The sequence below is a fragment of the Epinephelus lanceolatus genome, chromosome 23 (genome assembly GCF_041903045.1).
Source record: "Epinephelus lanceolatus isolate andai-2023 chromosome 23, ASM4190304v1, whole genome shotgun sequence".
In the NCBI taxonomy this organism is placed as follows: Eukaryota; Metazoa; Chordata; class Actinopteri; order Perciformes; family Serranidae; genus Epinephelus; species Epinephelus lanceolatus.
The window spans coordinates 30,489,413-30,517,404 of record NC_135756.1 but is presented as its reverse complement, the minus strand read 5'-3'; the positions used below and the strand labels follow the sequence as shown (position 1 = coordinate 30,517,404).

Here is a 27,992-nt window from a genome sequence, read left to right as displayed (position 1 = left end):
GCTTTTTGCGGAACTGCAATAGTGAGGAACCATAGTCACAACACGGAGGCGTTAACGGCGTGACAGCGCAGCTCGTTTTCGGTCGGCACTTGGACAGGGAGGCCCATGTGGTGTGTTAATGAGCGGGCCACAAACTTCAGCACTTGAGAAAGCTTTCACTTGATAATTTCGGCACCTGAATGTTCGTGTAGCCCAGTCTTCTAAGATGTTGTTAGAAGCGCTGGACGGCGACGAGACGGTTGTCTTTGCAGCCGCTGCCGGTAAGCAGTGAAGGCGGCTACAGGAATGTAGCTAGCTAAGCTACCAATGTTATATATCTGAAGACTGTTGCTATACTGGTTAGCACGCAGCTAAAAAGCAGACAGTAAGGACTTAGCTAATTGTCAGCTAATAGAGAGATTGTAAGAGTCCCTTTATTGTTATTAACTTGTGCTGTTTCTCGGTTTATTCCAACGGTTTAATTTTCTGTGTTTCATAATGTAACCGAGCTGCTGCCCACTCTGGGGTCCACTTGCTGCTGTGATTTATTGGAGCACTTGGCATTAGCTGAACACTTGCTACTTGGCAGCTCTTGATATTTAACACACTTTCACTTGTTTAACATTTCGCCTACTTTTATGTGTCTGCATGTCAGCCATTAATTACCGGTCTGTTACATAATGTCTGGACACCTGTTGTTGTACCTTCAGATAGTCTCACCTGACACCATTTTCAGTGAGGACAAAAATAACTGTAGTTTTTCCTTTAAAAGGAAGAATTAAACGTCCAACTCCACAGTGACACTTTACAGTGTAAATTCAGCAAGGTGCTTTTTCTTGGAAATGGAGATACAATCATATTTTCTGAAAATATAGTACATATTGGTTTTATATTTCAACTGTGAAATGTCTCACTCAATACGTATCTCAGTCTCAATTCTTTAAATGACAAGGGATAGATTTTTCCTCTTACCTGTAGTGTTATTTACCAGTCTAGATTGTTTTGGTGTGAGTTGCAGAGTGTTGGAGATATCAGCCATAGAGATGTCTGCCCTCTCTTCAGTATAATGGAACTAAATGTGACTCTGTTTGTGCCGCTCGGAGTGCCAAGAAAATACATTTGAAAAACTCTACACCAATGTCTGTTTCCAGAAATCACGACCCAGTTACTCAAGATAATCTAAGACCTTGCTGTGAACAGTTTCATGTAGGAACTATTTTCTTTCTACTAAGCCACACCCAACAACCGTGTCACGGTGCAGAAGGAAGCGTGCATCTGCCCATGGAGGCTCATGCTTGTGACAACGCGAGCTGTAAACATTAGCTATGTTTCCATCCAAAAGTGATTTGAATCATTGGGAAATGCGCATTAAAAGAAATACGAATCCTGTGTGTTTCCATTAAATGTATGGACTTTGGTGAAAACTACGAACTCGCGCAAGTTTTCCGCAGAACCGGAAACAAAACAAGTCTCGTATTCTTCTTCTACGTTTTCTGGCGGTTGGCAACCAGCTTGTAAATGCATTACCGCCTTCCCGACCCAGAGTGTGGATATCACCATGGAGAGAGGTGCGCTGCGACCTCAGACTTAATTCGAACATAACTGTTTCCATCCCCCGTTTTGCAAATCAGCATTTTTTCAAATCAACCAAAACCCGGCTAAAGCGAACATATTTTAGTTTGTGCGAATCAGGGGATTTTAATTCAAATTTTGGCGTTTCCATCGAAATTTTCCGATGCGATACTTCTAGATGCGCATCTAAACAGGCTGATGGAAACATGGCTATTGATGGTGTCCTCCTTGGCTGAGATGTGACATTAGCTAGCTCATTGGTGCTAAGTTAACTAGCAGTAGATGCACGCTTCCTTCTGAATGGGGATACAGTTAGTGGGTGTAGTTCAATAAATAGCACTACATGAAGAGGAAAAATATGTGTTTTTGATTTTGGGGGGAACTGTCTTTTTACGGGATCCTTATGTATTTATCTAAAAAGAAATAGTCCCATATTAATATCAGAATTGCAGGTCTTCTCACCTCTCTGTCTCCTCTCAGCATCTGTGCAGATCCAGGTGGAGCCTGTAGGTCGATGGTTCGAGGCCTACGTGAAGAGGAGGAACAGGAATCCATCTGCCTCCTTCCAGGAGCTGGAGGAGGAAGAGGAGTCCTCAGAGGAGTCAGAGGATGAGGAGTTTCAGCTGGAGGAGTACCCGATGCTCCGAACACTTGACCCCAAAGACTGGAAGGTATCAGATCAGAATATTATCTTAGACTGTAAGCTGTTTGGATGCCTGCATGTAGAGCTGACATGATTAATCAATTTGGTGATTGACAGAAAATTTATCAACTATTATAATTTATTTGTTTATCACTTAAGTCATTTTTTAAAAACTAAATTAGCACAACTCTGTGGTTCCAGCTTCTCAAATTTAGTGGGTTCTGAACTGATGGTTGGATTGAAGGCATCTGAAGGGGACACAGTCGGTTCTGGGAGACTGTGGTGGATATTTCTTGCTATTTCCTGACATTCTATAGACCAAAAAAAATTATAAATAAATCATGAAAATAATCATTAGTTGCAGCCCAAAAGTCTTGTACCACTTTTTTGTGATATTTATTCAGTATATGTATTTCTTGAGCTGGACACATATGTTCGCAGTAGTTGTAGTAACCCTTCATATTTAGTAGAGTTTATTTAAAGATTTCTAAAAATCTAATATATGGTTGTGAACATCAGCTTGTTATTTGAACTCTTTACTTACTTGTTTGTCAGAATCAAGATCACTATGCTGTCCTCGGGCTCCCACACTTGAGATACAAAGCCACACAGAAACAGATCAAAGCCGCCCGTGAGTATATTTCTTCCTCCTGCTCTTAAAGGGTTAGTTCTGATTTTTTTTTTTTTTTCAAGGGAAAAGGGGGAAAAGTCTTTTTGGCCCCATGGCACCATGTGACAGGCAGGTGTAATTCCACGTTAGGCCACTGTGTGAAATTGGCTTCGAAGCCTGATATTAGGCTCGTTCGAGATGAACTGCGCCTTGCCTGGAAAGTAGACGAGAGCAGGCGGCTGCAGCGGGGGGCGGTGACAAAAAGCCGCGGTGAAGTAGGACAGTTTCCAGCAGCATTCAGTCCGTACAGGAAGTCACAGACACAGTAACATCCTGTCTGGAATGATGTCAATTCATTAAAAAAGTGATCAGACCCATATATCAGTTTGTTTTCAGTCTCCAGTTGTTTTAATTATGATAGATTAATTTATCAAAATGCTTTACAGGTGATCTTTAGTTTATGTTCATGGTTTATCCTCCGTTTGATATGAATTCTCCTGTAAATCAGCATCATATCAGTTTGACCTGTCCCCTCAACTACACAGGCTGAATAAACTGTGTTTGACTATAAGGTTAATATTTTCAGAGGAAAAAAAATACAAGACAACAGCTTTCATTAAGGCTCAGTCAGATACAGTCAGGGCTTCACATCTGATGTTATTTTAAGAATCCTCACATCCACACTCACCACAAGTCTCTGTGTTGCTAAATACTTCAATAATTATCAAAGTCCAGTGTCAATATACAGTGGACTCTGTGTAGTTTATGATGAATGTATTTAGTCTCTGGTGACTAAACTTCACCATCAGTCACACAACATGTTTTCTGTTCACACAATAAACCTTCAGGTCAGACAAATACAATCTTAATCTCTAAAAATCCACAAAAATGAATAGTTTTTCTAAAACGTCATATTGTTGAGTCGACATCTGAACCAATCAGCTGTTAGATCAGGTGAGAGCCAGGCGGTGCAGTCGGTGGAGAGCAACTGCAGCGCCTGGCTCTAAAAACTGCGGCCGCCTCGCTCTCATGGTTTTATCGCCATCCACTTTTGTAATACGTCAGAGCAAGTCGGGATGAAGTCGGACATGGTCCAGTTATATAATAATAATCTTTATTGATAAAGAAAACAGAGTTACAGAGTGCTTTACATGTCAATAGTTAAAGTAGACAAGACATGAAATTAACAACTTTTAAAAGACCTGATAAAAAAAAAACACTAGTATACAAAAACTGAGGAAATAAAAGACAGTTTAAATGAACTCAAAACTCAAGTAAAGTGAGGAAAGACTCTCCGATAAAACTGTTTTTAGAAGGGACTTAAAAGAGATCACTGACTCGGCCGACCTGATTTCCTCGGGCAGATTGTTTCAGAGCCTCGGGGCCCTGACAGCAAACACTCTGTCCCCTTTAGTTTTCAGCTAGACCTCTGGAACAGACAAAAGACCTCTGCCTGAGGACCTCAAAGTACATTCTGGTGTGTTTGGTACTAAGAGGTTGGTGATATTAAGCTGGGAGAGACCATGAAGAGCCTTAAAAGTAATCTGTAAAATCTTTAAATCTATTTTAACATATACTGGAAGCCAGTGTGAAGAGGCTAAAACTGGAGTGATGTTATCACGTCTCTTGGTTCTGGTTAAAATCCTGGCAGCTGAATTTTGTTCAGTCTGGAGTCGAATAATAGATTTTTGATTCAGGCAAGACACGAGGCTGTTGCAGTAAAACAGGCGTGAGGAGATGAAGGCATGTAAAAGTGTCTGTTTTTTAAAAATGAAACTGGATGGTATTTTAGAAATATTTCTAAGATGATGAAAACATGATTGCACAAGCTTTGTGACACGCTGCTTAAATCTTTCCTACTACTTATATACTAGGTTTTGACCTTGTTTTTTTATGTTTAATGAATCATAGAGAACATATTTTAAATATTTTGAAAATCCCAAATTATTCAACTTCAAAGTATGTTGTGTAAAATTACATGCGATTTTTTTTTTTTTTCCCCAGCGCTGTCAAATACCAATTACAAAATACTTCAAAGTAATTAAAATGCATATTTCAAAAACATGTAATGAAAATACTGCCTTTCTCCAATACTGTTTTTCATGGAGGCTCCATACATGAAGTCAAGGTAATACCATTATGTACCCTGAGAATGAAGAAGGTAGTTTGATGCTCAGTTCCAGATTTCTATATTTATTTTGGTATTTAGTTCTTTCCTTTTATCAGCCTATAAAAATCCACTATCGGTCTACCTCCTAATAAGAACTCTTACAACCCCATTTTAAAAAAACATGAACTATTCCTTTATGATTCATTTCTCTAGTTGGTGGAAATGACTTATTGTGATCACGCTCCCTGCCGTTTCTCAACAGACAAATTGATTGTGTTGAAGCACCATCCTGACAAGAGGAAAGCTGCAGGAGAGCAGATTGTAGAGGGAGACAACGACTACTTCACCTGTATAACTAAAGGTATATAACACTGTCTCGTATTCATATCAGCACTAATGTGTTATTGCTGGAGGGCCCTGAACTGACTCATCGTTTCCTCTGTCATCGTTCGGACCTCAGCTATAGAAATCCTGTCTGACCCTGTGAAGAGGAGAGCCTTCGACAGTGTCGATCCAACCTTTGACAACACCGTGCCTTCAAAGAGCGAAGGCAAAGAAAACTTTACAGAGGTGTTTGCTCCAGTTTTCGAGAGAAACGCCAGATGGTCTACCAAAAAGCACGTACCCAAACTTGGAACCATGGACTCCTCTTTTGAGGAAGTCGATAATTTTTACTCTTTTTGGTAAGTGGGGGAGTTTTTTTTTTTGCTGCTCCCTGGTGAGAAATGAATTTGATTAGAAGAATTTGAGTGATCATTTGGTGTCAGAACAGAAAAAAAAGCATTTAGCAAAGTGGAGAAGAAAGTGTTTTAATGTGTATGTTACTCACTGTTAAAGGTACAACTTTGATTCGTGGAGGGAATTCTCATACCTGGACGAAGAGGAAAAAGAAAAGGCTGAATGGTAAGCTAGTGTGTGTGACAGCAGTCCATTGTACTGAAACACATTTCAGATCCGCTGTTGTAACTTCAGTATCTGACTGACATGTTTGTGTCGCAGCCGAGATGAGAGGAGATGGATTGAAAAGCAGAATCGAGCTTCCAGAGCTCAGAGGAAGAAGGAGGAGATGAACAGAATACGAACACTAGTTGGTACAGTCTCTCAGAGCCAGCACACACTGCCATTAGAAATATCATAAAGATACATTAGGCTGTTAAATATGTAGGAATAAAAACAATGTTCATTTTATGAAACAGTCTATAATATGGTGCATGGTCCAGGAACCCTCTGCTGAATATCAGTGAGACTGATGTGTTGTATTGCCTCACTGCAGATACTGCCTACAGCTGTGACCCTAGAATAAAGAAATTCAAAGAAGAAGAAAAAGCCAGGAAGGAGTCAGAGAAGAAGGCCAAAGCTGAAGCCAAGAAGAGAGAGCAGGAGGAGAAGGAGCGAGTAAGTCTCATTTACAGTCATTCTAAACACAACATCATGACCATTCTCTATGTCTGTGGTGGGTAACTCGGTAAGCACCATCTTTACCTTTCAATCTGATGGTGACAGAATAAAATTTTAAAAGTCTCCAAATTCAAGGGCTCTTGCTGTGGTCATGGCATATGGACGCTGCTGTTGTTGGCATCTGTCAACTAAGACACACTGTAGCATGAGAAGTATATAATTTCATTTAAAAAAGGTTTAATAATTTCCTGAAACTATAGTTATTAGCAAACGTTACTCAAACAGGAGGAAGTAGTTTATTTGTTGGGGACTATTTTCAGCGGCGGATTAGTCCACATTTGGTGCTCTACTGAGTATTTGGGGCAGCAGGACGGTGTATGTGGGACTGAGTCAAATAAATTACAGTGTGTGTCATTGTAATGAAGGAACATGTCACCAAGTGCAACAGTGTGGTTCAGTTTTTAATAATTTTTGGAACAAAGGAGCTGTATCGCACAGAGGAAAAAGATAGGCTGTGGACACACACGATAGACTGTGTATAAACATGGACAAGACGTCTCCACTTACTGTACGTTCACACCAGAAACTTCCAAAGAGGTAAAGTCTGTCATGGACGCCCAAGAAGCATGATTGTCAAAAATATTTGTGGCAGCTTTGGTCGCTCTAGTCGCTCATCACGTGAATCAGTGAACGTTCGATCGTGCTTGTCAATTTAAAGGAGCCACAAAGCGAACTGCTGGCGTGAAAGCAGCGTAGTTGCTGTTGTCCAGTCAAAAAGCTCATAGTTGGCCTACAGAAAGTTATGTTTGGTCAATGAAAACAGAAAACGTATGTCATCCCATTCAAACCAAGCAAGGAAGACTTGCATGCTACGTCCCAACATTAGCCTGCTATTCTCTCCTCTATTACTAACATTACACACTTTATAACTCACCAGACCAACCAACTACCTCTGCGACGCGGTCCCACGCCTCTTTCTTTTTATTTTGGTCTCTGTAACCGAACAGCGACACATTATGACTGAGTGGGTAGAACGCAAGTAATAAACTTCTCGATATCCACTCTGGGAACAAGTGTGCTGTAGGATTCAAAGTTACATGGCTTGTTCTCTGGGACCCGCTTCATCGAAGCACGTCAGCATTCCGACCGGTAGCCACCGAACTGCGTCAGAGCTCATTACCATAATGTTAAACGAGTTTTAACTCTCCCCTGGACCCGCTCTGGTCGCTTTGGCTGACAACCAGGTTGCCCAAGTCGCCGGGCTCTCATTGAAAATGAATGACTTCCACTCTGGTCGCTGTTGGTGTGAACGTACACTCATATTGTAAAACAGTTGAGCCAGAATATCTAGGATAGTGCCACTGCCATCTGTGCAGTAGCGGGGGGTGGAGCCACAGTAAAGAGGTCAAAACGTCTAGGCCACGCCCCTTTTGGGAATGAAAAGCCGAAGATCCTCTTGATGTCACTGCAATGTGATGTGTGTTGTGAACTTGTGTGTGTAAAAGTGTAGTAAATACATTCCCTGTTGATTTGGCTCTAACTGTGATATACCTGACAGGCTGTAAGAAATGTAAAAGTGTCTGAAGAGCATACAAATGGAGATACCTCAAGGTAGCCGATATAATATTTCACCCTGTATGATCTTTTTTGGACATGTAGCTAATAGAAATACACCTAAAAAGAATGAAGTCGTCACTAAGGTTGTTAAAATGTCAGCAGTGTAAACGGTCTTTAACAGCTGCTATAACCTGCCTAACCTACCGTCAACTACAGACGTCATGCCCCTGATAGGTCAGAGGTTCGATTATGGTGACTTAAGTTTGCTTTTGAAATGATGTCGTCAGTTTGGCAAAAACTCAGCAGCCGGTCTCCTGTGTTTTACAGGCCCGGCAGGCTGAGCTGGAGGCAGCTCGTTTGGCAAGGGAGAAGGAGGAAGAGGAGGCCAAGCAGGCAGCCCAGCAGGCCAAGAAAGAGAAGGAGATCCAGAAGAAGGCCATCAAGAAGGAGAGGCAGAAACTCAGGACTACCTGCAAGGTTCATCTTCATCCAAGCTCTTTGATAGTCTCAAACCTCAAGTACCTCTGACACTTGAGAGCTGCATCAGTCATAGAGCTTATATCAGTGTTTTTCTGTCTCCACGTCTTTGCTCACTCCTCAGAACTGGAATTATTTTGCTGACAATGAAGCTGACAGTGTGAAAATGATGGAGGAAGTGGAGAAGCTCTGTGATCGTCTGGAGCTGACGAGGTACAGTCAACTACAGGATCGTTGCTTGGATGAATTTTAATGCTCTTGGGCACATTCAATCTAAGATGATCCTAGTCCTGTTGTCATTATATAAGCTGAGATCATCCCTGCCTTACAATGCTCTCAGGAAACAGCCCTGAGGAGATGTATAATAGTGTTTTATGGTGCTTGTGTGTTTCCAGTCTGCAGTCCCTGAATGAGGTCCTGGCGTCAGGATCAAAAGAGGACAGTAAGGCAGCCGTGGAGAAGCAGGTAAAAAGGCACTTTTGTTTTTAAAGATTTTTTGTGGCATTTCAGAGGAGATAGACGGCAGAGACCACCAGGAGAATGCGTGTTAGTCGATGATGTCCTACAAACATGTTGGTGTCCCTCCCCTCAGGTGCAGGAGGTGAACGCCCAGCTGCAGAGGGAGAAGGAGGCTGAGGTCCAGATGAGGCAGGCGGCTCGCAGTGCTGAGCAGGCCAGCGGAGGAGGAGGAGCAGGGGGGAAGGGCTGGAACGAGGAGGACCTCCAGCTGCTCATCAAAGCTGTCAACCTGTTCCCTGCTGGGACCAACGCCAGGTACACACTCACTGTGTTTGCTACAGCAGCTTCAGTGCTCCACCTGTGTCCACACAGCATGTGTTCAGGCGCAGTATTTAGACAGGTAAACATGTTTACAAATATGTACCTACATGTTTGTTAAGAAATTAGAAGTGCTTGGTTTGGTTAAAATCGATCTTTCTGCTAATTCAAATGTCAGCCCTGTGATAGTCTGGCGACCTGTCCAGGGTGTACCCCGCCTCTCGCCCAGTGTCAGCTGGGATAGGCTCCAGCCCCCCCCACGACCCTTAATAGGATAAGCAGTTATGGATAATGAATGAATTAATCTTTAATATGCAGCCCTGCTTTGCAGTGTGTTTGGCAGATGGATATTAAAAGAAGAAGTCAAATGTAATTGTTTTTTTTCCCGTCCAGATGGGAAGTTATTGCCAACTATATGAACCTCCACTCCTCCAGTGGCATGAAGAGGACGGCCAAAGACGTCATCAACAAAGCCAAGAATCTACAACGGCTAGGTGAGTTCAGATATGAAGAAAATATGATTTGCATAACCTGCTGCAAACTAGCTTCAGCACCTTTTAGCATTACTGCTTCTGTTCCCTTAAGTTGTGCAACAGTCATGTTCAAATGAACAGTATTTCCATGAACAGATTCTGTATGTGTGTGCAGTCTGTAGACAACAGGGAAAGATTTTGGTGTCGGAAGTGATCTGGTTTCCATTTGTAGTCTGAGTAGTACTGACCAATCACGTTTAAACAGCAGATAAACAGTCTGTAGAGAGGTGAAGAGGTGAAACACATCAGCAATTGTCTGACAACCATTCAGCTTTAAATTAGCTTTTTAAAAACATGGCATTCATATGCTGATATGTGTTTATAGAGATTAACTGAAATTACTGGTGCACAGAAGAGGAAGTCTTGGTCTGGATATCCACTGCTGACTCCGGTACAGCCCAAACTATTGGCTCTCACCTCCAGAGCAGAAGCTTTATTGTCATCAGACAGTGGCTGATGGATTTCAGGACTGAAATCAAACTAGATGATGTTATTTTAAATACACTACTGCTAATTGACTTGTAGGTTGGCTATTTAATGGAATGCAGAACAAAGTGTAAGTTCTCTTGTACTGAGCTTCACTTATTAGTTGATAAAACAGTTCATGTATGTCTGAACTGCAATGAGTGTCCCCCAATCCTGCAAGTCAACAGAAAACTGGGTGACAGGCTGAATTCTAAAATGCCAGTCAGAGAGTTCTTTAATTTTCTGAACACGTTGGGGTACAATACACAAGTCTCTGCTCGGACTAGATAAAGCTGACCCAATATTGCAGACTGTTTTTTTTTTTGGAAAACTACATTATATACATTATCATTATTATATTAACTTTTAATTTTGATCAGAATACTATTTGCCATGCTGTTTTGGATGATTTTAATTAGCTAAAATGTTCATCAGTTGTGTTGTGTGAATGTCATCTCCACAGATCCAGTGCAGAAGGATGAGATCAACAGAAAAGCCTTTGAAAAGTTCAAGAAGGAACATGGTTCTGTAGCGCCCACCATCGACAATGCTGTGCCCTCAGAGAGATTTGATGGTGAGTGTGTCTGTACAGCTGCTGGGTATCTCTGAAACAGTATGAAAATATGCTCCAGGCTAAAAACACACCAGTTCAAGACAGGTAACTCTTATTCCAAAAAAGGCAATATTCCTACTAAGCTATTTACAGCGCTAATGAAAGTCAACATTCCACTAATACTTGCATTTACATGCAGCCACGCATACATCAATTGACATGCATTAACATGTCCTTTATCATGTCAGTATATGGAAATGTCGAACAGCTGGAGCTGTTTCTTTACATACGTAAAGAGGCTGTGTGTTGTAAACTGCTGTTAAAAACCCCAACTAAGAAGCAAAGAATGCTTTTAAAATCCAAATAATACCAGCATATCCCACATCTTACTGTAAGATGCTTATAATGGCGGAATAAAGGTGTGACTCTGTCAGTGATGCAGTGGCTTTTTACTTATGCCCTCATCAAGTTGGTCCTGGAATATAGGTGTGCATGTGAACGTAGTCGCTGTGAATAGTTAATTTGTTCGCTCTACAAACAGTTGCTCAAGGAATTCATATTGAGGAAATGTTTAAGCAAAATATTCTGTGTAAAAGTGCCATTTTGAGCCTCTGTGTCTCGTCCCTCAGCCACTGGTGGTGACGGTAACGCCGCCTCCTGGACCACCGAGGAGCAGAAGCTTCTGGAACAAGCCCTGAAGACCTATCCAGTGAGCACACCTGAGCGGTGGGAGAAGATCGCTGCTGCTGTCCCTGGACGAAGCAAGAAAGATTGTATGAAGAGGTACAAGGTAAGATGAGCGTCTGTCGCGGAATTCTCTAATATTTTGTCCACTACATTTACACTAACGAGGGCAGACTAAATATTAGAATCATCTGTTGGTGCAGTGCATTTAAACCACCTCTAAAACATCAAAGCTGCTCTGACATTTCCTCTGTTTCTCTGACAGGAACTGGTGGAGATGGTTAAAGCCAAGAAAGCTGCACAGGAACAAGTTGCAAGCAAGAGTAAAAAATGACAAGAGCCACAAAGAATAGTATCTGTGTTATTTTAACATTATTGTGTTGGTCTTTATTTTATAATAAAAATTAAAGGAGGAAAAAATACTACAGAAGATACTTAAATACTGTGTGTGTTTGTATGCTGTACAGTTGACGGGTAACTTGTCCCCAGAGCCGGTCTGCTCAGGTTCTCATCCAGAACATTCCACTGCGGATCTGGTTGTAGTCTGGCAGCTGTTCAATTGGACCTGAGAGAAAAACAGGTTTTTAATGTCATCACAACTGTACTGCACTGCTTGTAAAGGAAAACTACAGGTAATCACAATGTGGGGTTTATTCCTGTCGCTGTTAACATTGTTTATGCTGGTTATAATAACACTGTACTCATTGTGATCATGTTTCTTGCTGAATGTTTGTGTTCCCAAATTTCAGCAATTACTTTGGGTAGTACAATGTTATTATGGACAAAGGCCCACCTAAAAAATCAGAATCAGCTCAAGTGTACACTGTATTTAGAATTTCACAGCTTTACCTCTCTTCAAAGCCACCAGACTCCTTCCACAAAAACAGTAATTTTACCACGTAGAACATGGGAGCTGCTCGTCTACTACTGCCTCGATCACATAGTTCATGTTACTTTGTGATTTTGGTAAAGCCATGCTTTATAACAGTTTAAGGCACACTACAACACACACACACAAACTAACCGACCACGGCAGTAGTGGACAAGCAGCTCCTGTGTTCTGCAATGTAAAATTACTTTGTTAAAGTCGTCTGGTGGCTTGAAGAGGGCACACGTAACAACAGTGTCATAATGGAAAAGGCTGTCTGACGGAAAGGTAAAGCTGTGAAAATATCCTCAATATAGTGTGCAGTTAAACTAATATTAATAACTTGTAGGTGTCTAAAATACGTTTTGCTGCTGCCCCCATCCGCAGCAGGACACTGCTCAGTTGATGTGTTGGTACTCCTGCCTGCTTCTCCAAACTGGGGGCGAGCCAACCGCCATCTACTGTAGGTAGTACACTGACTTTTGATACATACCTCATACAAGCCCACTTCAAAAAAATCTGGACCTTCCCTTTAAACTGTCCTGACTTGATGAGCTCAGGGACAATGAGCCACTACATATTTGTCAGGTCTGCCTACTACAGAGTGTATACGTTGTACTAATGCACGTTACTCTAAACCCATTAGGAAAAAAAACTACATACCAACTGCTGCGATGGCAGGAGCCTTGTTGTAGATATACTTGGTACACACGTCCTTAATGGTTGTAGCATCTATAGCCTGTTGAGAAGCAGAAAAAAAACTGAGTGTAATGGTTTCTTAAAGTCATTAGGGTGGTGGTACAGGGCATAAACAGTGACCATCATTCTGACCTATTAACCAATGACATCAGCTAAGGAGAGAAAGGCGAGCTGATTTATCAGAGGCAGATTATTTTAGAATCTCTTAATGGAAAGGTTGAAGTTGTTTTTAATGTCTCCAGGTGCAGCACAAAGGACATCAATACATATTCAACACCTTCCAGTTTCATTTCTGAAATGTTTTGTCAGATTATTAGCCTCCATAGTAATTCATCAGTCTGTCAGAGGAACAATACCTGAGATCAGGAGTTAAACATCAGCCTTTAATGATTATAATTTGGAAAAGTGACAAAACATGCCACAGCTGACTGCTTGACCTCCACTGAAAGCTTTGTAATGAGATGGAATTGAGGGAACCTCTTAATGGGTGAGATTTGACTGTACCCACTCACATCAATTCTGGCCTCCAGCTCATGCAGAGGGATCCTGCGACTGTAACACAGCATCTGTCTGCCGATGTCCTCGCAGATCGGGGTGGATCCTGGACACAGCAGATAAACAAGCTGATGTCAGTTAAAGGAAAGTGCTACATTATGTTTCTCTGATCACCAGTGCAGCTGGATGTGATGCGGCCTCACCGTCGAGGTGCAGGAGCATGTTGGTCTTGAGCAGATTTTTGGCCCGTGCCACCTCGCTCTCCGTCACACTCGTGCAAAGAGACATCCTAACAAGGAACAAGACTCATCATCACACCAGGAGCTGTTGTGATCTCAGGTTTTATATTTAGACTTGTTGGCAGACAGCAGCTACACAAACTCAGCATTTGACCATTTCTACAGTATATCTGATCTGATGGTGGACTCACCATTCCATCTGAGTGAAGTGCATCATGTCGCTGATGGTGCCGGGCTCACACACCATGTAGAGCCCCCACAGGCCTGTGTCTGTGTAGCAGGTGTTGAAGGACTGGAAGCTGTGGCATAGGTTCCCCTGACAGGCCATCTGAGCCAGTTTACTGGACAGATTCTGGGTTCACAAAGGAAATGATCCAACAGGGACGATTATATGATGTGTTTCACTTCATTAATACATACAGACCCCTTGTATGTGTCTGTTTATAAATACACTACTAGAAATATTCCTCACTTTCCCATTATAGAGAACAAACTGCGTATTTCTGTGTGGCAGGACTGTCAACCAGGTTGGAAGGAGTCCACACCATAATACAAACAGCCTGACAGGATATAGATCAAAATGATTTTTAGGAATTGTTTTTCATAGTTTCATAGCAAAAAAAAAAGTGGGGTCTTGACTTAACTGCCAACACATTTTATCATCAGACAAACAGTTTTCCATTTTGTTATCAAAGGAACTATTATACTTTGATTGTGACGCATCAAGTGGTCGACACATTTTTCTCACAATCAGTTTTTGTCAAATAAAAATAAATTTATGGTTTCTAAAAACAAACCTTTTCATATGAAAGGTCCAATGTGTAGGATTTAGGGGAATACACTGGCAGAAACTGAATGAAATAAGTATGTATTCTTGAGTGTATGAACACCTGAAATTAAGAATCATGTTTTTGTTGCCTTAGAATGAGCTGTATGAGCCGGGTCTGTTTGTTTTGAAGAGGAAGAGACCTCTGTGGATAATTTGGCTCACAGTTAATAATTTCTAGATCAGAAATAAGGTGAGCACACATTAAGTTATCAGAGAAAATAGTTGATCATCACACAGTAGCCAGAGCTGGGCTCGCAGGGTATCTGTGATGTGCCAAACAGTGTGAGAGAAACACTGATATGTAATGTGAAATTGCTTTACTCAGTGTTTTTACCGGTTTAAATCACCAGCTCTGTTTGTTTTGGAGAGGAGGAGACTTCTGCAGATAATTCGGCTCCCTGTAAAAACCTCCTGAACAGTTAACTAAATCCCCCTAAATCTTACACACTGACTGGACCTTTAAGATCAGAAAACTATACATCCTTCTGTGTGATCATAACAGTACAGTCAATTTAAAAGGCAACTGAAGTGTTTGCTCAGTTGCTGACCAAATGTCTGTGTTTATGTATGGCTGACAGAATTCTAACATTTGACATGTCTACTATTGCTGTAAAAACAAAAGCCCCACGTCCTCGGACAGTTGTACAATTCAATAAATTCTGATAAACGTGACATCAGTTACGGTTGTCTCGTGCTGCTTGGTGTAAGAAATCCAAACTGAAGCAAACCAGAGTCGAGTCAACTAGACTGAGACGTTTCATGTGTACTCACCACACCACCACCAAACGAGCGGTCCCAGTTCCCAATAAGTGTGTTAGCCACCATGAGGGGGATGGTGTCGGGGTGTGACCATCCAACCGCCTCCACTGCAATGGCGATATGAGCCAGAGGCATCTTGTCGTCACGCACACGGTGCTGAAAAGACATAATTTTTCCACCATCACTAAGGCTGAGCTATTCTTACCTGTTTTCTTTCAAATAAACAGTTGATCATAAATGATCTTTTTTTGATACGTGACAATGATAATAAACATTAAAATTTTATTAATAAGGCACTTTTAGGATCAAAAACAGGGGCTTAGGATTAAAACTACAGGTGGTAACTGACAACTGCGTAAGAGACTCCTCAGCTCTGATTGGTTGTTTTCGTTAATGTGCAGTGGATTACTGCAAATGCCATTAGGAGCACTACAAGGAGGCAGAGGAATATTATTTTCTCACAGATTATCTGTCTCATGTACTACTGTCAGGATGTAGTGACAGTTTCAGCAAATGTGAGTTATTTTTATTTTATTTATTTAAAAAGTCACCAACTACAGCTTTAAAATGATTGTGTATCTCTGCTAGTGCTATCCAATAAAGGAATATAATGTCTCCAAATAATCAGAATAATATTATGACAAAAAACATGTACTGTAGGACGATTTAATGAAAAACTTAAATAAGTTAAAAAACTACAACTCAATAATAATGTATTAGTCTGAAGACGTCCACCTTACCTCACTTCCTGTGAAGTGGCACAGAGGAAGTGCTGGGGCTTCACCTTTATATCTGCCAGGAAGTTTTCCAAAATGATACTTGGCCAAATCAATGAGCTCATCCTGTGAAACTCCTGATTAGAAACACATCACAGAATAGAAGGTCAGAAAGTCTGAACAACCTCAAACTCATATTTTACTTTGATATGAATTCATGACTTTGGTGGAAGGCTGGTGCAGAATCAACAGCCGTGTCAACTTACTTTAATTAGTACCTAAAAACTCATCATTGTTTCACCATTCCCAAAAAACATTTTAAAAAATATAAGCCTGTATCAGCCACACAGGTGAGGAGATGAAGAGCTCTGACCTCCAGCAGCAGCCAGCACTATCCTGGGGCCTTTGTAGTGAGTAGTGATGTACTCCACCAGGTCTCCTCTGTTGATCGTCCTGCAATCACACACAGCTGACTGACGAGCAGGAAACAAACATGTCCAGGACAACATTTCTACAGCAAGCAGAATCACGTGAAACCGATACACACACTCTGTAGATCAGAGCAGCTGTGCATCTGAACTGAATGTTGGCTCTTACTTGATGTTCTCTGTGGGGCCCAGGATGGTCCTGCCCAGAGCTGTGGACTGGTATGCAGTAGCATGAAGGTAATCAAACACCACTTCCTGCAGATTGGTCTCTACTTCCTGCATCTCTCTGAGGATCACCCCTCGCTCCCTCTCGATCTCTGCCTCACCCAGTGTGCTGTTCTGGATGATGTCAGCCAGGATCTCCACAGCTTGGGACAAAGACAACAGGAAACAACATTTTATGAATGAAACAATGATTTCTTGTCATTAAATATGTTAGTCTGGGGCGTCGGTGGCTTAGTGGATGGAGCAGGCGCCCCATGTACAGGCTGTTGCCGCAGGGGCCCGGGTTCGACTCCAGCCTTGGCCATAGCCTGCATGTCAATCCCCCTCTCTCTCTCCCTCAGGCCCGGACTGGCCCACGGGAGAACCAGGGAGTTCCCCTGTGGCCTGGCCCACAAGTGGTCTGCTCTGGCCTGCCTCTCTTTTTTTTTTTTTTTTTAAGGTGCGCTCTGCAGTGCAGGTGGCCATGCCGGCTGGCAGAGAGCCCACCCGCTGTCAGAAATGATAGGTGCTTGTCAGCATTTGTCACAAAGATTGGTCAAAAAGGTTGGGTTTTTTTGTAGATTCAAGACGTGATTAGTTTGTTTTGCTTTCCGCCCGCGCCCGTCCCCAAATCAGTGCGCCTGTAAACTGAAAGCAGCTTGGTTGTGGAGAGTCAGGTGGAGCAGAGAGCAGAGGGTGTGTGTGCCTGTGTGTGCAGACTGTGCAGTAGGAGCTCTGCAGCTCAGCAGCGCCGTTACAATGGACCGCAAAAAGAGGAAAGGTGTAGCTGAATGGGAGCGAGATTAAAAAAAAAAGGCCACTGAGGAGGAGGCGGCCAAATGTCATAAATTTACAGATATGTTCAGAGCCCCCCCCAGCCCACAGCAGCAGCGTGACGTCGTCAAATGATGATGCTGCAACAAGTAAGTTAACATAGAATAGTAAGAAAACTGGTTATTCTCAACGTAAGGTCTGGCCAGATAAATGATTGATGATAAGCTATAAGAGCCAAATTAACCCGGGTATATTTGGTTCCATTTTGTACAGAGCAGCGCAGGCTGAAACAGTTAGGGGACTCTTATCTGTCTAAGTTCAAAAGTTTTCAATATCTATCTAATGTTACTGAAATAAGATCAGATAAGTTGAAGTTGCTGCTGACTTGTATTTTTACGTGTTTTACTGTTGCATTGAATATGGGTGTTGCCATACTGATTATGATAAGCTGACATCAAAATGATTTGCTGACAAAATAATACAATCATGTTGTTTAGTTCAGTATAATAACCATTCATATAGGAGTCCTGGTTTATTGAGGGGCACAAGAGAAGGACTATGAGTAGGGTTGCTGTTAAAGTTGTGTTTAATAGAGTTGTTGTGTGACTGTCATTCTGGAATAATGAGCTTTGGTGATTACTTAGCCCATACGTGTGTCCGTGTGAACGTGCACGTGTGTGAGCATGTAATGTGTGGATTGGGTGGCCTGGGTGGATGTATGACTCCCGGCCTGAATTTTTGTCCTAGTCCGGCCCTGCTCTCCCTTCACACTTGTCTGTCCTGTTGATTAAAGGCTAAAATGCCCAAAAAACCAAAAACTTAAAAAAAATAATAAAATTAAATATGTTAGTCTGTGATCAGGGTTCCCACACGTTTTTGCCAATGAATTATAAAAACTTTTCCTTAACTACTTAATATTTTACTCCATTTAAGTAGTTTAAAAATGGTAGGTCTATAAAGCGATACAGCCATACACTGTTAACCCTGCACTTCCCATGCATTTGCAGATTAGCACACTGATAGCACTTGCTAATTTTACTGGCTCAATAGACATCCCTGCCGTTAACTTGCTGCATAATTATGCCCATTGCCAAAACACCAGACTGACACATACAGATACGACACAAAATGTCAGGGCAGTGCCCCCTTTTTTGTGGTGGGATGTCAAGACAATTTGACGTGTGTTTGGATATAATTTTGAAAAGTTTGAATGATTTTATTTCTCGTGAAAGACAAGTTTAATAATTGTTCATTACAATGTCTGTTACATTAGTGTGTGAGTATCTGCTCTGCTGTCCCTTTAGTTGTTAACCCATCCAAGTGGATCAATGACCCAAAACATTGGTCAGATATGGATTATCCGGACATCTGTAAATGTTAAGATATCTGGATTATGATACCTGGTGATTCAATACAATATGTATATTTGATTTTTATTTAGTGCTTTATCATGCTGACTGTGAATATTCAGTATCTTATGAGTCTCAAATCTCAGTGTGAGAGCCTCTGTTAACCTGCTGAATAACAGCTTTTCAGCATTTTTCTAGGTTTCCTCTGGATGTGACAGCATATTATTTCCCCTGAAGGAGTCACGACCTTGGCGATGATGTGACGTCAGTCTGGTCTATGTGTGTCATGTGATACCAGTGACATTTCAAAGGTCTCACAGCTCAGCACTAGATTTTTAATTGGTAAGACAAGGAATGCATTTCACGTAATGCTGGACAAGTTTGGGGATTTTATGAACACCCTTTAAACAACGGCCAAAACAATGTATATTCAAAACTTTTCCATAACATTCTGCTGATCCCAAACCATTTCCAGGCCTGGAAGTAAGATTTTAGAATTTCATAACTCTTCCAGTTAGTATATTGATTGTGCGATAATTTATTATTTGGTTTACTAACATCATCAACCTCAGTCTGTGATTTCCTACATTTCCCAGATTGCCTTTTGATGACTCCCAGTTGATATGTCTGAATTTGCTGTACTTAGCTGTGACTTATTCTTTTGTCATGTAATCACTTTTTTTAATAACCTTTAAATACTCAATTCTCAAATAAATTAATTGACTCTACAGCCATGACTGCAGACATGTTATGATTCCTCCATGACCTACAGACATGTTGTTTACTGAAAGCCTAACATGTCAACATTGAGGCTTTGTTGCAATCTGCTCAATTAAAGGAACTTTCACAGTACAAATTGGTCTCCCTGCCTCACCTATGATGGAATGCTCTCTTACAAATAGTTGAACATCTGTGTATGGTGACACCAGGAAGAAGCCCTGCCACTGTGATCATATAATCTGATATGCAATAAAATGTATGTTTCGATCATCATCACCACTTTAATCATCCTGATGGTTATTACCACGTCACTGTGACCTTAATCTCACTGTAACATTCAGCTGCACTGTACCTCGTGGAAGATCTTTAGAGAAAGCCTTGGCGTAATAAACAGTTTGCTCTCTGGATGTGTAGGCATTCAGGTGAGCCCCCATGTTCTCGATCTCTAACTCCAAATCCAACTGGGAGCGTTTCCTGGTGCCCTGTCACACACATACACACACAGGTGAACCAACCTTAGGATTTGTTTTGCATGTACCATATTGTTTCTTTTTCTGAGCCATAAACATTACATTTATTAGTTTTGCATTATGTTACTCTAAACATTGTGTCTATGTTGCTAACATGTTGTTATTGTCTAAAGTAAACTGTCTGTACGATAGCTGCAGATGTGCAAATAAAGAGTGGAAGGCAAACCAGTGAGTCCAGTTAGCAGGAGTAAAATCTGCTGCACTGAAATCCTCTCACCTTAAATGCCATATGTTCCAGGAAATGTGCTGTGCCATTATTTCTCTCATTCTCGTAGCGACTGCCTGCATCAATCCAGAGGCCCACCTAAAAGAAGTCATAATGAATATCCACAGATTAATATCCACACACTCTCTGCTGCTACAACTTCAGACAAATACCTGCAGTGAGGCCACCTTCTGTATCTATAAAGCTAAACTCTTATTTAGGCATTAGGATAAACCCTGGAAATGTGCAATCTTAATTTGGAGGAGATCTTCTTGACACACACCTACTGTCTGAGGACAGATTACATCACATGTCTCATGATATCAAATACACACACACACACACACACACACACACCTCTGTAAATAGTAAGGGTAGACCGATACATCGGCCGGCCGATATATCGGGTCGATATTTGAGTTTTTTACTTGTATCAGCATCGGCCGATATGCGCGTGGGTTCGCGGATTTATTTTTCCCTGGCATGATTTACAGACAGGCATCCAAGGGCAGCTCTGTGTTGCCAGAAGACCCTGCAGCTCACATGCAGCGAATCCTACTGTGTACAGTAGTTGTTGTTTTATTTATGCTTCAGCTTAAATATTTGTTTATTTTATAAAGACATTACTGGAAGATTTAAGAGCACTTAACTCTTTTTTTTATTTGAATGTATAATAATAATAATAATAATAATAATAATAATAATATTCTACCTGTTCTACCTCAACTTTCCATCTTGTTTTAGTATTTTTTTACTGTTCAATAAATGTTTCTTATTTTAAACTTGAGACCTGTAATATTTGTTATCATTGTGTAATTTTTTTGATGTAAATTGAGCAAAAGCAGTATCGGCCCCAAATATCGGCTCAAGAAAATCGGCAGTCCATAATCGGTCATCGGCTAAGGGTGATGGAAAAAAATCGGTATCGGCATCGGCACTAAAAAATCCATATCGGTCTATCCCTAGTAAATAGACTTGTAGCCCTGAGGTTGTCCATGCTACAACTTTTGTTCTGACTCCCTCTGACAATGTTTCATGTTCACTGTGATGCACAATGAAATGAATGAATGAAATAAACAGCTGAATGCAACTGAGCTCTTTTCTTCTCTAATAAATGAATTATTTTATATTCCGGACACTTGCAAATCGACATAAATTACTTAAATTACACTTCACTTTTTGAAAAACTGCATTGGCAAAGAGTCCAACAGTTTAAGAACATCATTTCTCAGCACACAATTGCAGGAATTTAGGGATTTCATCAGCTATAAGCCACAATATAATCAAAGATTCAGAGAATCTGCAGAAATCCCTGCAGCCAATATTGAATGGCCGTGATCTTCAATCCCTCAGGCTGCACTGCATTAGAAAGCAACATTACTGTATACAGGATATTACTACATGGGCTCAGCAACACTTTGGAAAACCATTGTCAGTGAACACAGTTTGTCATTGAATCTACAAATGAAAGTTAAGACTCTACCATGCAAAGTGAAAGCCAGATATCAACAACATCCAGAAACACTGCCCGCTTCTCTTGACCTGAGCTCATCAGAGATGGACTGACACAAAGTGAAAGAGTGTGCTGTGGTCTGATGAGTCTGCATTTCAAATTGTTTTTGGATATCATGGATGTCACTGTCAAAACTTCAACAGTAGGGGCCTCAGTTCCCAAACATTTACTGAGTGTTGTTATAATAAGGTAATGTAACAAAGTGGCAAACATGCTCCCGTCCCAACTTTTTTAGAACGTGTGGCAGGTATTAAATTCAAAATGAGTGCATATTTACAAAAAAAAAGACAAATGGAAAAAAAACACCAACAAGTTTATCTGTTTAAATCGTATTATCTTTGTACTGCATTCAATTAAATACACATCAGAAAGGATTCACAAATCAATGCATTCTATTTTTATATACAACTTACACAGTGCCCAAACTTTTTTTGGAACTGGGGCTGTACACAGGTGACTGATTGAGGAAGAATCACCAACTGGAAATCCAGTTATTTCTTACCACTTCTTAAAGGTGCTAACAATACTATCCTATAGATTGTAGTTTGTTTGTATGATGAGGCTTAGTTGCACTCAAGCCCTGAGTCAAGTCCCAAGTCAAGACTGACAAGTTCGGAGTGAAGTCCCAAGTCCTAAACTTAAAGTTTAAAGTCCTAAACAAGTCATAATGTCCTGTTCACCAAACGTGATGCCATTTTAACAACATAGTAATAATATATGAATTACAAAAATCTTGAATGCTTTTTAAAATTTTTATTTATTTCCTAAACAAGTTTGTTAGAACAAGTACAACTGAACTTAATCTTAAAAAAGTAGCGCAGACATTGTGCCATCATCGCATATAGCTCTGTTAACCAGCACTACAGCAGAATGACATTTGTATGTTTCTGTCTTGTCAAGTTGTATATTGTTAAAGTAGTAAAACAGTAAATAAAATACTTTGATATGGTAAACAACATTGCCAACCTTAACATTCTTTTTAATATTTGGGCCTGGGGGAAGGTATCAAGTATTTTCAAATCAAAAGACTCAAGTCCAAGTCAAGTTAAAAATGTTAACTTTGTGATTTCACACTGATATGAGTCCAAGTCAGCATACAGAACTTGCAGAACTGTAATCTGACTTATACAAGTCCACACCGCTACTGGACCAAGTGAACACTCGGTGTGTGTGTGTGTGTGTGAGAGAGAGAGAGAAAGAGAGAAAGAAAGAGAGAGAGAGAGAGAGAGAGAGAGAGAGAGAGAGAGAGAGAGAGAGAGAGAGATTGATTTTAACCTACTGTGCAGGTGGTGAGCCCAGAGTCCTCAGAGGCCACCCGGAGTCCATTCTCTAAAGTGGTCACCTTGGTCTCGGGAACATTTAGAGCCACCTGGTGAGCAGCCTGAGTAGCTAAGAGCCTGTGAGGTCCAGCTGTGAGCTGCAGGTGGAGGACACACAGGAATTAACAGCCGATCATGATGATACTGCAAATTTAGGACAGTGACGTAAGCTGTTACCAGCCACCTGTTAGCGACAATTCCCCGTCATTGTACTGTGTTACACAAACCAAAAGTCAGATTTACTTTTAGAAATTACCTCACAATAACCGCGCACGTTGCAGCTATAAGCTAACGGTAACTGTTAGCAAACACTGAGACTGACAGGACGTGTTGCGATGTTTGTCATTGGTTAGACGGTTTTCTGATAACTGTCGATGGCGTTTTGTCTTAATACACCACTGTAAACACAATTTTCTTACCCTGCTTAAAGAATTTGTCTTCAGTATGTGTCTTTGGAGAAGATATCGCCCGGCAGACGTGAGGCGCTGTAGGGACGTCGCCATATTGTTTATCCGTCACGTTGCGCATGTGTCGTTTCACTGACGCAATCTTACGCTACATCCGTCGGGGTGACAACATTATTTTATTGAGAATAAAAGCCAGAACACTAAATAAGTCAATCTCAAGTAAGTCCTACAAAAGTCATAATATAAACAAGTTATAATGGCAAAGAAGAAACATAAAATAAAGGTGGATGAAAAAGATCTAAGAGGGTATATTTACATTTAATCGATGGGTAGTGGATGTAAACTGTGAACACTTTGCTCATTTAACTAATTGTATTCTCATTTACTACTTTTATCCTCACTTTTACTTTACAGTTAATTTCTAAATTAGTTGATATTTAAATCTAAAAAGCAACTGTGCAGTAAAATGTTCCACATTTCTATAATATATTAATTAAATTCATAATCAGTCTTAGGGACTGTTCCTTACAGGGGAGGCATATTTAAAAAAAATTAAACACTGAGGACGGACTTGTGTTTTTTTTTTTTGTTTTGTTTTTTTTAATTCTGGGAGATACAACTTTAAGTGGTTGTATTTTGTATTCATTCTAAATACATTTTGAACCCCAAAAACCCACCGGTGGGTTTGAAAGGATTTTTTTTTTTTTTTTTTTCAAATGTCACCATGATTACACCAGCCAGAAACTGTAAAAATACAAAATTCTCGTCAGATTTTCAAATTTTCGATGGTCCTTTAACAGATCATGTGGGATGAATGCTTTCATGAGGAAACATAACCATACCTACAGTAAGTTAAAATATTGATATTTCATCAAAATCCCTTTATTCCACATACCTGCTAACTGTTTGCACTAACCACATCCAGTAAGAAACATTAGATGCTGTGCTCGTGCATGCGTGGCAATAGTGGAAAAAACATATATGTGTCTCCAGGACACATATACTCCAGGATTTTGTTTTCAGCATTTGTATTTTAAAAACATTAAATCAATTCAAACATCAAAGGGTAATTTTTTAAAAATCTCAGAGCAGCCACCATGCTAAGTTACTGATGTTACTCCAGCCACTGCTGCCACCCTTGTTTATTTGCGGTTTATTTCAAGAGTACCTTGCTGCAGTCAAGATGGCCGACAAGGCGCCGCCATACATCCAATCCATGCCGGAAGTCACAACCGGAAGTTGGTTAATCGCCGCTCGATCCCGGAAATATGACCGAGCTAAAACAAAAATAAAAGCTTAAAAAACACGTACGTTTACACATAACATAATTTTATGCATTTTGTGCAGTTACATGTTTATCGTAACGGTATAAGTGACTAGTTAATTGTCTCGCCACGACTTTATAGGCTACTGTAAAACTCAGAAGTTAGTTAAAAGCCTACAATAATATCACTAAGTTATAATGCTAACGTTTCATGGATTTAACTTTAATATCAACGTTATGAATACAAATGTAAATATTATGTTTGTGTGGTGGTGGCCACACACACACACACACACATACACACACACACACATTCACAATAGGACTGAAGAATAACTAAAGTTAAATAAACTGAATTCTCAGATTAAATAAACTGAGAATTAATAAAAAATGAGAATTTACACAACCAAATTATTTGGAAAAACAATTATATTGCTAATGCCAGCTACATACTCTAGGAAAATTTGCATTTTGCTTTAGCAACGACCTGTTTGTTTTAATGATATCTGTCACTCCCTCCATACTGTTTGCTTGTTGCATTGGCTCCGATACCTACTTTTGACATGAATATAAAAAATATAAGTTTTTTTTTACGGTGGAGGCAAGGTCAAGCATTTTCCACTAGTCATTAGGGAGGCTCAAGGAAAATTATTTGTTGCTCCAGGGAGGGTCAAGATAGAAAACAATAACAAAGTCACACCACAGCCACCCCCTCCTCTTGTTACCTACGAACAGTCCCTTACATGTAGTTGAATATGTATTTGCAACTTTTTTTGATGACATTAAATATACTTTCGTTTGTATGCTTTGCTGGTGTTTACGCATGCTCAGTATTATTACATGAAGAAAGTGTTTATTTCGAAGTCAACATTCACGTTTATTCTGAAAGGGTCTGACAGTGGGACGGCGGAAGTGTGGCTTTAGCCTAGCGCGAATTTTCTTCTATTTTCTTCAGAGATCTCAAGTTTGACTATTGATTGACAGCCTCCTCATTTTAGTTCACAGTGAGTGGAAGAGCCAAATAAAGCAAAGATACATTTCATGCAGAGCAGAGAGTCAGTCGCCGTGTCAGATATTTGAAGGTATTTCTGTTTTAATCTCAGTTGTTTGATTAACACCTGCCGTGTTTCATATTAAGTTCTGTATATAGCTAGCTGCTAATATTAGCTGTTATAGCTAATTCGTAGCCTTAACTTTAGCTGATGCGTTGAAACAGCAGTCAACAGCCTTTATCTGTGGTGTGGCTTCCAGGCAAGAAATGGCGCATGACGGAGATCTAATGGACGGTGATCTGGAAGATGGAGAGATCTCCGGGTCTAACTCGGATACTGAAATGGGAACCGCCGCCGCAGCACCAGCTCGACCCCAGGTTCCTCCAGCGTTTAGCGGCCAGTCCTTCCAGAACAGAGCCGCTGCCCAGCATCCAGCCACCGCCTACCGCAGCACCAGTAGGACGGTGGAGTCCAGCGACAGTGACCTGGACTCTTCGGACGAGGAGGCGGCTGTTTGGCGCCGGAAACGCCAGAAAGTATCCAGTGCTCCCCAGCTGCCTGCCTGTACCGCCCGGCCAGAGCCGACCCGCATGCCCGTCCACGGCGCCCTGGGAGGCCGCAAAGTGAACAACATTTGGGGCTCTGTGGTCCAGGAGCAGTGTCAGGATGCCGTAGCTGCAGAGCTGGGCATATTTGGTATGGAAGGTGAAGTTAGCATGTCCAGCAGAAATGTGGAGACTTATAACTTTGTCCTGGCCCGTAAGATGATGGAGAAGGAGAGGGAGATGGAGAAAGAGTCGAATGAAGGAGAGGTGAGCATGCTGGACGCCCAGCTGGAGGAGTACATGAGGGAGAGGGGAGGAGGTGATGCAAAGAGGAAGAGGCCAGCTAAAGAGAGACTAGGCCCCAGGGCTGAGATGGACATCAAGGGTCGGTATGAGATCACCGAGGACGACCCTGAGGATAAGGTGACGGATGAAATCGCACACAGGCTGCAAGAGCCTAAAAAAGACCTGATAGAGCGCGTTGTTAATGTCATTGGTAAGAAAAAAGCCATAGAGCTGCTCGGAGAGACTGCAACACTGGAGGAAAGTGGTGGTGTGTACACCATGGACGGCAGCAGGCGACGGACACCTGGTGGGGTGTATCTCAACCTGCTGAAGAACACACCCAGCATCAGTAAGTCCCAGATCAAGAAGATATTCATTGAGGAACATCAGAAGGAGTGCAAGAATAAGAAGGCCGCCCAGAAGAGGAGGCGGCACATGGTGGCCAAGAAGATGAAGCAGGCCATCGGCACGCTGAACTTGCAGGAGCACGATGATGTCTCCAGAGAGACTTTCGCCAGTGATACCAATGAGGCCTTGGAGTCATTGGAGGAGGCTGCAGAACAGGAAGAGGAGGGTCAGGAGGAAGCTGCTGTGGGCACTGAGGAGACACCAGTGGTCTACAACGCTGTAGACCTGGAGGTCTTCTAAGGGTTGTCTGAACTCTGGGAGGTTTAAACAGGGACATTTAAGATTAAAGTCAAACGCAACACTGAAAGCACTGTACAAGCACTGTCTCTGCTGAGTACAGAATCTCACCTGAGTGTCCTTTTTTTTTTACCTTAGTAATAAAAGGAGAGATATTGTTAACAGAAATATGGGTTTTGTTTGGTACAGCGTGGATCTGTAAACACAATTAAACCTTCTCCAAGTTAGTGTGATTTGTGATAAAAATGTTGTTTTCCTTTAAATCAAATTCTTGATGATCAAAAACCCACCTAAGTTGTTGAGGCGTATTGGAGTAAGTGAAGCACTCTTGTTGATTTTGAAATATAGTAACTTTCTTTGTCGTAATTTCCATCTTGAAATAATGAGGTCTTGATATATTAAATTAATTTCTGTGATTGTGGAATATAAATAAAGGTGACTCGGGTAAAATTACTTCAAACAGGAATTTGATTGCTCACTTTTTTTTTTAATGCTGCTCACTGTAAGACAACTAAATTTAAGGCTAATAATTATAATTGTGATAGAGATTCGGTCCCTGATATCTGAGTTTTCAGCAGGTCAGGATGGTTGAGCTGATTATCAAAGAGAATTATTATTTTTTGTACATTAAAGCTACAGTTGGTAACTTTAATAAAAAATAACTTTTTTCATATTTGCTGAAACTGTCACTATATTCACACAGCATTAAATGACCAAGATAACCCGTATACTCCTGCCTACTCTATTGCCTTCTAGCATTTCTAATGGCCTTACCAATCAGAGCCAAGTGAATCATGACAATCACTGCTTGTGAACTACACTCAAACTGTCCAATATGAATCAAGATTG

General features: G+C 41.0%; 3 protein-coding genes across 3 annotated transcripts; 2 read left to right on the top strand and 1 right to left on the bottom strand.

Moving 5' to 3' along the window:
* Positions 1-62: 62 nt before the first annotated feature.
* On the top strand, positions 63-11,788 carry dnajc2 (DnaJ (Hsp40) homolog, subfamily C, member 2). The gene is made up of 16 exons (XM_033615019.2): positions 63-260; positions 2,032-2,222; positions 2,750-2,825; positions 5,177-5,275; positions 5,375-5,597; positions 5,752-5,817; positions 5,914-6,005; positions 6,188-6,309; positions 8,197-8,346; positions 8,471-8,559; positions 8,742-8,811; positions 8,939-9,120; positions 9,517-9,617; positions 10,585-10,695; positions 11,304-11,464; positions 11,624-11,788. Exons 1-16 carry the CDS (start codon positions 206-208, stop codon positions 11,690-11,692), a joined length of 1,857 nt encoding a protein of 618 aa, XP_033470910.1. The 5' UTR covers positions 63-205; the 3' UTR covers positions 11,693-11,788.
* pmpcb (peptidase, mitochondrial processing subunit beta) lies at positions 11,712-23,571 on the bottom strand. Its single transcript, XM_033615020.2, has 13 exons — positions 23,425-23,571; positions 22,966-23,103; positions 20,186-20,272; positions 19,791-19,920; positions 16,561-16,759; positions 16,337-16,416; positions 15,988-16,100; positions 15,260-15,403; positions 13,851-14,011; positions 13,624-13,709; positions 13,438-13,526; positions 12,890-12,965; positions 11,712-11,923 (listed from the first exon to the last, which is right to left on the bottom strand). The coding sequence occupies exons 1-13, from the start codon at positions 23,506-23,508 to the stop codon at positions 11,859-11,861; spliced, it is 1,452 nt and encodes a 483-aa protein (XP_033470911.1). The 5' UTR covers positions 23,509-23,571; the 3' UTR covers positions 11,712-11,858.
* A 2,013-nt stretch (positions 23,572-25,584) lies between these two features.
* phax (phosphorylated adaptor for RNA export) lies at positions 25,585-27,609 on the top strand. The gene is made up of 2 exons (XM_033614361.2): positions 25,585-25,758; positions 25,928-27,609. The coding sequence occupies exon 2, from the start codon at positions 25,935-25,937 to the stop codon at positions 27,144-27,146; it is 1,212 nt and encodes a 403-aa protein (XP_033470252.1). The 5' UTR covers positions 25,585-25,758; positions 25,928-25,934; the 3' UTR covers positions 27,147-27,609.
* The last annotated feature ends 383 nt before the right edge of the window (positions 27,610-27,992 follow it).